The following is a 12947-nucleotide window of genomic DNA, read 5'->3' as shown; positions in this document are numbered from 1 at the left end:
TTGTTATTATCTTAATATAATTTTCTTTAAAAAAATTATTTTAGTGTAGCAGTTAAGAGCGTGGACTTTAGAGCTTAAAGTGCTCAAATTTAAATCTCTGTCTGCCACTAACATTTGCCCCTCAGATACTTCAACTGTAAAAAAAGGAGAGTATAAAAATATCTATTTCTTGAGGCAATTGTGAAGATTAAATGAGTTACTTGCATGTAACGCATTGTAAGCATTAGCTCCTACTCCCATAGCTAATCAACTTTAAGATATACCTTTTTCATATTTTAGCATCTTTGAAATTAGAAGTCATCTACCACAGATGGCATATCATAGTTGATTTGGCAATTTTTTTCTCCTTAACTCGGGGGAAAATTATGGTTGGATCTCACAAACCATTCTAACTTGAATTCTGTGACATATGCTATTATTATACGACTGAAAATGATTTAAGTTAAACAAATCTTTTTGATTTCTCTGCTTATTCAGGACAACATCATTCATTCAGACACCCAACTTCAGTATAAATCTCTGCATTACTTTTAACCCTTTTTTTTCCCATGAACCCAGACATACAATAAATTTCTAATTAAAAAAAAAACTTCCTTATATTGCCACTTGCATTAATATCCATGTTTGTGTATTCACAGGAAAAAAACTCAATGTAATCCACTAACTACCTTTTAAACAACTTCTACCAGGTATGCCTACCTCCAAATTTTCTCTGCTTCAAGCTATATGACATATAATTTGTAAGAATCAATTTTCTAAACATAGAAACAAAAATATGTTTCCATTCAATGTGCTTAGTGAATCCCCATTTCATACTGTGTTCAGGATAAACACTTCACTTGGAATTGGAGGCTTTCATTCTAAAGCCTCAACTAACCTTGTTGGCCTTAAGTGCCACTCCGCTACGCTCCAGGGAGACGGAACCACTAATTGATGGCCTACGCTGTTCACCACCAAAGCTTTTTCATCCTGCGTCCGTCTCTTGGAATAGTCTTCTTTCCACTTACAGAAATTCTACTCTTTCTTTCAGACCCATCTCTAGTGGCACATGGGAATAGAGGAGCTTTTATTTTCTGAAACCCTAAGAAGTGTTGTCTATGATTGTTTGCAGTATAATTTTCCTTACTGAGTAATTAATGTATTATATATATCTCATACCTTCAATTAAAATCCTTGAGAACAAACTCATCTTTCTTATATGTTGGGATATCAACACACAGAATGTTTGTTGAGCATAGAAACTAATGTCTATGATTACCTTTGAAATAATTCTTGAAATACAGTATTTTATTAGCCCACAGTTAAGATTTTTATTATTCCTTTGAGATAATTGATATCTTACTATAAATTATGTTCAAAATATTTTCTTTCACTCTCTTTATGAAATCCCTCAAATAAAGGTAAAAGTCCTGATTGACCTTTTTTGTTTCTGTGTATGTGCTGTAAATATTTGGACAAAACTATTAGAAAATATGAGTTAATGAATGGACTACTTGTGTTTTCATTTAACATTTTTTATAGCACATTCCATATGTTGAATGAATTGTAATGACACAGAATACTGAACCAGATATTTATAAAGGCTCCAACCACCTATGCATTTCACGAAATGAGTTGAAAGGTATTGTAATAATCTTTGTAATTTTGACAGATATGCTCATAAGAAAAACAAGCAAAATTTCTGCACTAAGATTTTGTCATAAGGCTATTCTAGAGATCTATATGATTAATTACCTACTCAGAAGAAACTTCTAGTACTTTACTATCTTGCCAAGGTTTACTGTGCCTCAGTGCCTCCTCTCCCCGATACGGTCTTTAGAATGACGATCCAATGAGTTAATACTATGTACCAACTAAAATAGATTTGGACCAATAATTGATTCTACTGTAGTGGAGTAGGATATATTCTTAAAATGCTTTGAAAGCATCTTCTTATCTCTTATTTTTGGTAACTGTATCTTCTTCACACACTAGCAAAGATATAATCATCATTCATTCAACTTGTCATTGTAATACAAGGTCTGAAGTTATTGTTTGTTTTTCCCCTTTCTCTTTCAGTGCATACCAGTTGACTTGAATATCTAGATCAAGCAGCAAGTGGAACTAGAGGGGATATCTAGTTTCCCAGAGGGATTGTTACAACATATAAAAAAAAAAAAAAACAAAAAACTATGTTTGTAGGAAATACAGTCTGGAACTCAGTCTTGCCTGCCAATTTATAAGTATCCATGGAACTGGTGTTAATCAAATATCATCAAGAAAACATTAAATATAAAAACCTCTCTCTTAGTAAAATCAAATGTGTCCTGTGAACTGTTAGGCAATGAGGATGAAAAGATGAGTTAAACTATCGTGCCCTAGAAGAGTTCACAGTTCTAGATGTTTCTCCTCTACTCATACTACTTAATTCAATTGGCAAGCATTTCTTTAGCTTCTGATGTATTTCTCATGACTTTGTATTTTTTTCCCCCAGATACACTGTTGAGAAGAAAACAGATGTATTAAGTTAAAATATTCTGTGAGAATAAAGATAGAATAGTTTTAAATTCTATTTCAATGGGCAGTGGAAAATAATAATTTTTTTAAAGATGTGAACTTGTTTATTTGATATAATATAATGGATTTGTATATTGCTTATAAGTGCCATTATGATAGAGTATAAAATCTTTATGATGTACTTTAGTACACATATGTATTTTGTGATTCTCTAACAGAAGTAACACCTCTAGGCAAGCATTTGCTAAACTGTCACTTCCTAATCGTCAATTCCAAATGGAAAAAAGCTGTTTCCATCCAGCACCCCGAGGTAGTAGTCAAGAATGTGGACTTAGCTAGAAATCCTAGATCCCTTACTAAATGGCTTTGCCATATTTACCCTCACTATACTTCATTTTTCCCCATTTGTTATATTGGAATAATAATAGTCTTTACATCATAGGGTTGTGCTAAGGATAAGTTTATTAATGTAAAATGTCTGAAGTAGGTCTGATACAGAGTAAGGCTATAGAGTAAGGCTATGTAAATATAATTTTTAATATTATATTTATTGGAAAGGAAAACACAATTAAAAACAACTTTTTTGAATCAATACTAGACTTTAAAAAAAAAAAGCCTAGGTAAGCATTCAGAATCAAAACCAATTTTGAATTTCAAAAAAATGCTCATTTATACACAGAAATCTGAGTAGATACATGCAGACCATAAAAAGTAGATGGTAATAGGTATATGAGTAATTTTAACATTCCTTTTTAGGCCCACTCATTTCAAATTTTAGAGATTTTTTTCCTATAAAAATTTATTATCATACTTTCTAAACTGTTTTGCATTGTTGCCATTCATAGATTTATATCTTTTCAGAAGTTAAAGGGCCTGCAGAAGCCATCCAATGCAACCTACACATTTTGCAGATGTGGACCCTAGTACTCAGACATGTAACATAAATTGTTTAAAATAACATGATGAATTACGGCAGAGCTGGGATAAGAACGCTGATCTCCTAAATTCTCATTTACCTCACAGCCCCATGTTACAATTCGATTTATTAACAACAGAATAAAAAAAAAACAACCAGAAATATATTTTAAGAAAAGACCATGGGGTGATTAAAAATCATCTAAGTGATTCTAACCACCAATTGTCTCATGAAGGCAGGAATTTGTGTTGATATAACCAATTATATAACTTTTTCCTTTTTACATTTCATTTGGCCAAGATAAGAACCTAGTTATGACAGAGTCTCTAATGATAAATGTCCAGTCCATCCACCGGTGGGACATGATGTGATGTGATGACTGTCTCCTGATAAGCCTTTGGTTTGTCCTCCAGTTTGGGCCAAGGTACAATGTTGCTTGCCTTGGTCCTGAACTCAGCCTAGATGAATGCTCTAACATGCCACACTCTGAGGGAAGAAACAAACCTGCTGTGGCTCCTGGTGGGACAACACTCACATGCCAATGACAGGTGGCACTCAGGCAGACCCATTTGCTCTGCAAACTGGCACCTGGTCTTGGCTCTGCCCACACACAATACAAGAGTTGCCAGTTAATGGACAGCAGAGCATCTCTGACTTTAAGGCAGTTTATATTCTAAGTGTGTCCCAGCTTGTTAGTTGACCACTGGCCAGAACCCAAATTGGATGCATTGTTCCTGAGCAAACATTCTCAACAGATGGGCCAATGTGGTCACAGGACGAGGCAACTCGCACTCCTCACCCTAGGTGGCAATTAGGTTTGTGTTAACAGAAACTATTAGCACCTATTTGATGAAAACACAGAAAAAGGACCATTTTGGCATCCCTCTGAAAATTGCTAATTAATTCTGTTTATAAACAAAATCTATATTTTCAGCTTCCAAGGAGGTAACCTTGACTTGGTCCAAGTTGAGATTTTCAAAACACAAGTATATTTTATGTGCAGGTTATGAAACTGGTCTAAAAATTACCCTTACCAGTAATGCTATATAGTATTCCTATAAAGTTATCCATAATACAGAGTTTCTGAGCAAGTATGTAAAATTTTATCTAATAAGGAAAATTTGTAAGCAGCTTGATTCCATAAACAATTTATAATCACATAATTATAGAGTCCATTAGTTTAAAATACAGGTTTCATGTTGGACAGATTCTAAATCAAGTCCTAGCCCTAACACATATTAATGTGTGACACTAGAAACATAATTTCTTTAAGCTTCTATTCCCACATCCCTCAAATGGGAGTAATATTATGCTAAAACATTATTATTTACAATAATGGAATTAATGTAAGCAGAAATCACTTAGAAGAATGCATGGCAAATAATTAAGTCCTCCAAAAATATTGTTTTTATCATTACATAACGTTCTTATAAAGGTGATGGTTTTCTTATTACCAGCAGACAAATGATAAAGTATAATGTGTGAAATTTGAAGTTCCTAATCCAGATGTCTGATTGCACTGGGGCTAGCATAAAATATCTGGACCCTGTACAATCTCCCAGAGGTAGAAAAATGGGTGGCAACTTTCAGGCTAGCAAACTGGCTGGCAAAATTTGTAAATAAGTCAATATGATTTAAAAACAAAAGTGATATCTATTAAATCAATACTATTTTTATGTGTCTCTATGGAAATCAATTGGCCAGTGAGAGGAGAACATGTATTCAATCCATAAAAATTATATACTCTATATTTTTTAGCATTAACTTATTTTCTTTGCAGTTATACACTAATAAATACTACGAATCAGTTGAATTTATAAAACTGGAGCACCTGTTATGTGCACCCATTGTAAATTGTTTACAGTGCTCTGAATTAGTTATATCGTTTTAACAACTCTTTGAGTTAGAAAGGATGGCATAATTATTCACCCTGTACGAAAGAGTCAAAGCGTAGGTTAATCATTAGTCCCACAGCATCGCTGGTCCATATCTTCAGGACAGTAAAGTACAAAGAGTTAAATAGCTTCTTCAAGGTCACACTCCTAGTTAGTGGCAGAGAAATCTGTTGAACATCATTTCCAGAACATGTGAGTATAACTAAAGGGATAAATGATCAAACAGTGTCAGAACAAGGCTAAAATCTAACATCTCTGACAATGGCCTAAATATTCTTTATGTTATTGGCAGCTGTATTACAAGATCCAACAATAACAGTCCACGTGCTTCTGATTTTTTTCAAACAGAAATGGATAAGACATCTGTACAGCTGAAAAAAAAGGCATAGAATTTTCATTAAAATTGTTCCTTATATTTCTGAATCTTAAGGAAGAGTCCATTTTTTCAAATGTCATGTACAATATTTATATACATTGCTTTTCTCCTGCTCTCAGTTTTTTTCCTCCTTTTTTGAAAATCATTTTAATTGACCAATCTTGACCAGCCAACCTAATCAGTGTGGTTATTTATCATGAGCCCAAATTACCACATGTCCTTGAAGCAGACACTGTATGTGAAGAAGGCCGATCTCCTCAGCAGGGTGGCTAAGCACCTGTTCAGCATCTCTGCATCCCAGAAGCACATGCTCTAAACAATGGAGCTTCCAAACAATTAATACAAGAACATTTTCCAGGGCTAAGTAGAAAGAGCCACTTAGTGTAAAAATGCCACAGAAAAGGGGAATTGTAAGTGTTTCTATTCAATTCCTTTTCTTTAGGAATCATGTATTTATGTGAATCTCACATTTCATGGAACTAAGAACTCTGAAAAGTCTCTCTTAAAATAGACTTGCACTTTAGAAAAAGAAATTTGTCAGTGGGTTCAGGAAAATTGATAGAATTTTGCACTATATATCTTGAAACTCTTTTTCTCTAGTCTCTTTTCTATTTTTATGAAATATTCATGAATGATATCCACTATGTGCAAGCCATCAACTGCATTTAGAATTTGCAGGCATACATAAGAATTCAAATGGCACATTTTCTTTCTTTTTTTCTCTGAGAAGCTATTATGAACATTCCTTTCTTGACTCTAGATCCTTATTGAGGAAGTTAGTGTCACTTTAGAGTTAGTTTGGACAATAAGTAAAAATGGAATAAAAATATATCTTGGAACTAACTAATGATAGTATACAAATATCTGACTGATGCAAGATTTCAACTCTCCTGGTTATAGTCCTTTAAAAGATTAATAATAATTACCTGAAATACAAACTGTCCTGACAAGTCCAGACACGAAATCATGGTTAATTTAATCATACTACTTCTTACTCACATTCTGAGAAGAGATATTTATATTCTCCTCACAAATATTGAATTGAACAGAATATTGTTGTGTTGGTGTATTTCAATTTAATTGTAATATTTTTGGTTGTAGATGTATAACATTCTGTTTTTTTTTAATATTAATACATGATATTTTTCATACAGCTTCAGCATACACATACATTTTTGTATTACAAAATATACAACATCCCAATGTAATGATGGAACCTGGCAGAGAATGGAATATTGCCACAGTTGTTATAAGTACTGGCAATTTCTATCATATGAAACACGTTATGAAAAGATGTGCTGAAGGCATCTTATCTTCAAAAGAGTAATAATTAGCAAAAAGCTCTATGTTTGCCTGGGGAAAATAAAAAGATGTAGCAACCAAATAAGACACTAGAGTTACTTCAGTTTTAACTCTCATTCATGTATTCAGTAAGTGAAATTCTCTTACATCACTCAATTTGATTAACGTAAAAATAAAAATACTCAATAACAGTGTATTTACCTTGCTTAAAGTGACTTCTTCTTTTACAGACTAGCAATAAGCATTATGAATACAGGAGGCACTTAATAAAAGGTAAACCTTAAAGTGTTTCTTCTATAGTTTAAATAATGCCTTGAAAAAACTATGCTTTTAAAACACATAATCATCATGAATTATAAAATGTCTTTTCCTTTATTTCCTCATTTTGTTCCCCACACCACTTATTGCACAGTGGTGTGTAAAATTCTTGTCCCTCATAAATGAGTCAGTGTTGATTTATTTAGGCACATATGTATTCAGACCCTCTAGAAAAAAAGATATTGATACTTGGCACAGTCACAAAAAAAGGCAGTGACCTTCTTTTTCTTCCTGAAATCTTCAGTTCTGAAATTGTAGAATCTTCAGACGTTTCTGCAAGCACTTAACGTTCGACAGCAACATATATAAAATGATGGCTCCTCCCTATTTTGTCCCTTTGTCATATGGAAAATATCCAAATAAATAATTTCTCCTTGGTTGGGCATTAGGGTTATTGTCAGACTCGGGAGTTGCTATTTACCAACCTCACTGAAATATTTATCTAATCGGAAGCTGTCTTTAAAACAACTTACCAATAGTAAGTTGTAATTTCCTTAACGAGAGTTACTGAGAAAGGTAAGGAGTTTAGGGCTAAATCAAAGAAAGAGGTAGAGGGGTACTACCTTAAAAATATATTCACAGCAAAGAAAAAACTACTCCCTTAATTCATCTCTGGTTACTGAAAGGTTGGCACAGATATCTTCCTCTGTGTTGGAAGTTTAAATAGCTATCACAGCATTTCATAAATTTAAACTTGAATTGAAAAGCTTTTCTCGTCTCCAAAAGAGAAACAGTCACATATTACTTACGTAGTAATTACAGGCTACGCAGCTGCCCTGCAAAGCTTTACTATAAATGTGTTAAGCATGAACCACTACACAAACCTTATTCAAATTGCATTAAATGTTAAGCCAAAGAAATGTCATCTTCCACACCACTCCACACAATTGCTTACACAAGAACAATGGCCATCTCCCTAGCCTGAGACCTAAATAATGTAATAGAATCAATGTTGTTGATTTAGGCTGTGGTTGGTTAAAAGTCATCACTGTTGTTCTTCACCAAGTAAAGAGGTCCTTTTTCCCCTCATTATGCACAAGTGAAGCTTATGCTAATGCATACAAATCTAAGGATGAATAAGCTGCTTTGAAATACCATTTAAAGATTGAGATTTCAAGAAAAAGTACATGGCTTCTATCATGATAAAATGCTGACCTCAATTTCTATATTGCACTGATCCTTGCTTTAAGCCTTTCTAACATACAATTTAAAGCTTACACAGCATTTCCATTTGCCTAATACTTTAAAAATATTTAGCCGGTCACACCAAGCACTGCAGTAGTATCATGCCGGTCACAGAAAAATAACGAGGGTGAATCTATGAAAGTGTCCTAAGGGAAATTAGTAGAGGAAGGATTTCTAAAAAATTCAGCCTTATCTTTAGAGGCCTTTATTTCACACATTCTAAATATGCAGCTTTAATGCTGTTGTTTGATTTATATGTATTATTTGAGCTCTGAAGCAAATGGATATGGCAAGATTGGGAGAATAACTGTGGCAAATAAAGTTGTCAGGTTTATGACCTAACACCTAGAGCAATCTGGGAAGAAATCAAACTGGGCTTAAGCTGTATTTTACCTTAATTCAAAGACGCAGACCCATTAAAATGTAATGCACCTGCATAAGTTTCTATTTTTGCAACTTTCATCAATTCGGTCTTATTTAATGATTAAAAATGGCAGGATCACCAGGGATGTTATGTGAATATCATGTAACCCCTGATCATTATGTGACAAAATGGCGCTCTCTGTGGCTTTCTTCCTAAAGTCCCACAAAGCCAGTCTAATCATGAGAAAACACTAGACAAATCCAAGTTGGGGGACATTCTTGGGATACCTGGCCAGTGCTCCTTAAGACTGTTGAGGTCATAAAGACAAGGGAAAACTGAGAACCTGTCACAGGACAGAGAAGACTGGGAAAACAGGACACTAAATGCAATATCCTATAATATCCAACTAAATAAATACCCTAGACAGGATCCTGGAGAAAGGAGTCATTCACAGAAAAACCAGTGAAATTAAAATAAGGTATAAACTTTGATTATCATGTATCAGCATTTGTTCATTATAAGCAACAAATCTTTCATAGTAATGTAAGACGTTAACAGTAGGGGGAACCGGGTAGAGGGATATGGGAATTCTCTGTACTATCTCTGTGACTTTTCTATAAATCCAAAATTCTTCCAAAAGGAAAGACTGTTTTTATAGACAAGCTATTTAATTCCAGTAATTGAAAATTAACCTTTGTCTACATTAATTATACAACATAATTAATCTCTAAGTCTTACACCAACATTTCAAAATTATATACTAATGGGCCTCAAATCTGTGGAAAGTTATTGAGTATAAACACAAAGATGGACTCACCAACTCAGTCCCACCAACTCTGCTTGCTTTTCAACCTGCTTGTCCATTAAGAAAGTTTGAGAAGCCTCACCTTCAAAAACCTCTCCTAGTAACAACATTCCTATAAAACTAGTGGTCTGAAAAAGTGAGAAAAGAAACACAGAGTCTACTTTCTCTACTAGTTATGCTGAAAAGTTAACCCAAACAATTTTCACTTGTTTCGTTCCTATAGATTGCAATGAACCTCTCATTGTTTAAAATGTTTGGTCCATTTGAAGCCAGTGCTGTTGACGATGTGACTTTAGAAAGTATTACAGACCTAGGGGTCTGTAAAATTGAGATTCTGAAATGAATGTGTAGATTCAGGACAGTATAGAGAGCAATGCCAGTGAAAGCACAAAAAAAGCAATTTGAGTTCTGTGACAGCATGTTTCATTTCAGTCAGTTGAATGAACATTTCTTTTTTAGGAAAGGAAATTAGGGAAAAAAATAGCAGGATGTGACATTTTTTGCAGACAATGATTGCAGTAGGTGTGGTAGCTGTAGTTTCAGAAGGCAGGACTAGGAGGAAGGCAAAACAAATCTTAAAGCTAAACTTGATCGTTATATATAAAAAAAATTCCTGAATGATTTATTTGATCATAAAAGGCAAGGTCTTGCGAGAACTTAAGATTACAAAACAGTTTTACATTTATTTTTATAAAAGATAACAAGCATTTCTGAATGTACCCTAGAGAGCTGAGAGAATGGGTTTGGGGTTTGGTGATGTAAGAACAGAAAAGAGCTGGGGGAGAAGGTCTTTATGAGGAGACGGCAAGTGAGAATGTGACAGGAGGTCCGTAAGTGAAAAGTCCCATTTGCAGATAGTGATGTCAGCTGCTTGGTGCCTTATCATTATTGTGTTAAATGAGATCTCTCCTTTACTGCAGGCCCTACAGTTAGCTACACTCAGCACCTTTTTGTTAGTGATGCTCTGAGCTAAAAAGGAAGGCAGAGAGTATCCAGGGTGAGGTGAAGCATCATAGCGACAGAGCAGTGGTTGAAGGGGGCAGTCGGGGTGGGTGGGTAGCAGGAACACAATGAAAGACCTAGACGGGCCGGAAAAAGAAAGTGCCTCAGGAATCCTTGATATTGGAGGATGAAAGATGGAGTGGAGTGGTCAGGCATTTATGCGAAAATTCACTAAAAGAGGCCATCAGAAGCCTGGAGGATCTCAGTATATAGAACAGCAGATATGTGGCTTGCATATGTAAAAATACTATGTGTGAAAATAATATACCAAGGTACGAGAGACTTTGGTGGTGCAGCTGGAGCTGTCTTTTTCTTTTTGAATTATTCAACGATTATCTAACAATCTTCCACCCATGATGTTCTTACCTTCCTCTTGGCAAGTCTGCATCATCTTTTTTCCACCGCACGGTTGGTTGAGGATCTCCCTGGACCTGACAACGAAATTCTACAGCTTCTTCCTCCAGCACCACCTGGTTAATTGGCCTCCTGAGAAATGTGGGTCGTTCTTAGGGAAAAAAAAAAAAAAGTAAAATTAAATGAATGTCATGGATGTTTTTGGTACATAGGTATCTAACTTTATAGCTCAACTATGTCTTGATAAGGCCTTATGAATCCAACATAATTGTACAAAATAAAATATTTTGAAACAAATAAATACCTATGGTTTATATATGAATCCATACATACTGTTGGAAAAATATTAAATTGATTCTTCTGTGAATTCCTGAGCTAAATCATGTGTATCCCATCATAAAAATTCTGAACACTGTATTCCACAAAAACAAAGAGACAAAAATGATTACTTTAATGTATTACAATGGTTCAGAGTGGGAAAACTGAAAGTTGAAACAGATGAAAAATGTCAAAAAATAAACAAATATTAATATTCCATCAAGAATACTAGAGAGAACAAAAATAGTTGTGCTTTTAACGTAAGTTGTCTAAATTTTCTCACTAAGGCATTTGATTTGATAAGGATCCAATACATTCATGAATCTTTTCACTTCATATGTGGAAAGCTGCCCACCTGATTTTTTTTCTTAAATAAAAAAAAATGATAATCTGATGTTTTTCTTAAATAAAAAATGCTGTCATTATTGATTATTGTAAACTAATTACTGTCATAGATAATTTTCTAAGGCCACTTCGAATATCTTCTCCTAAATGTTCCAGATTTTTTTTTCACTTAACTTTTATGTTTATTTCTCTAGTATTCTGTTTCAGTGTTTCCTGTCCTTTAGTCTTTTGTTGTTAATCTGTACCTAATACTGTTAATCTGCATTCTAGCACTCCTCAAAATAAAGCCTGGAAAAAATAAATTCCTGTCCATAAGAATCTTATCATTAATGAGAGATATAAAACAAAATGCAGTTTTATATATCTGTAAACACTTCAATTCCTTGTCTAGTTCCCTATTCTTTTTATAATGATCTGATTGTGTTACAGGAAAAATTATCATTTAAATTTTTATTAGCCCATGTCTCTCAGTCATAGACAAGTCCAATTTTGCTACTTACTGATGTAAAAAGAGAAGTCAAGGAAAAGAAAAACGAAATCCATAGGGAGTTGACACAATTTATCTGGCCATATGGCCATATTTAGTCACTTAGAACTTTAATTTCAACCCACTTAAAAAATGTGAATACAGTGGCACAAAAAATTGAAACATATTTAGCAAGAAATCTTTAAGGAAAATAAATCACGTCAAATAACATATGTTGAGTATAGACTGGAAGTATATTATTTTATTGACTAAATAAAGATCCATATTTATGAAACAAATGTGTAAGTTACAAGAGCCATATCTGATTGCAATGAAGTCAACCATCATTAGTATTCAGAAGGAAGACAATGGCATCTCTCTACAGTGAACCTGACAGTAAGGATCAAAATTTTCTTTGAAACACAGATCTACATATGCTCAAGTATCTATACTCTGGGACCCTGAATCCCAAGCCATAAAACAAGGTGACTGGGACTTTATCATGGAGAGGGTTTTTTAATGCAAGATTTAGAAATAATCCATAAAAACTTGGGGAAGATAGTTTGCTCTTAAAGATTTTAGGTAGTCAGAATCAATTAGCAGCTAAGTGTGCCCTCAAGACAACAGAATAAATCTGCAAGTTGAATGGAATTATTTCGTGTTATCCTTTTAAACTCTGGACACTTTGTGCTCCAAACAACTATTTCGGTGCTTGCATAGTTGATATGGTGCTATTGTTTCTGGCAGTAAATAGACAACAGGATCAGTATATCCTTATGAGTGTTTACAATGGTAATAGTAAAAA

The 12947-nt window shown here is 34.0% G+C and overlaps 1 protein-coding gene across 6 annotated transcripts in view; it reads right to left on the bottom strand.

Moving 5' to 3' along the window:
* The window catches only part of ROBO2 (roundabout guidance receptor 2), a 1149410-nt gene that overhangs the window by 133526 nt on the left and 1002937 nt on the right, over window positions 1-12947 (bottom strand). For all 6 annotated transcript variants that reach the window (XM_032489706.1, XM_032489698.1, XM_032489727.1 and 3 more), the window contains exon 5: window positions 11026-11164. In XM_032489706.1, coding sequence (XP_032345597.1) covers window positions 11026-11164 — 139 coding nt within the window. The remainder of the gene's footprint in view (window positions 1-11025; window positions 11165-12947) is intronic.

The sequence above is a fragment of the Camelus ferus genome, chromosome 1, assembly GCF_009834535.1.
Source record: "Camelus ferus isolate YT-003-E chromosome 1, BCGSAC_Cfer_1.0, whole genome shotgun sequence".
NCBI classification, from domain to species: Eukaryota; Metazoa; Chordata; class Mammalia; order Artiodactyla; family Camelidae; genus Camelus; species Camelus ferus.
Note: the sequence above shows the minus strand (reverse complement) of the source record. Positions and strands in the feature narration are given on the sequence as shown.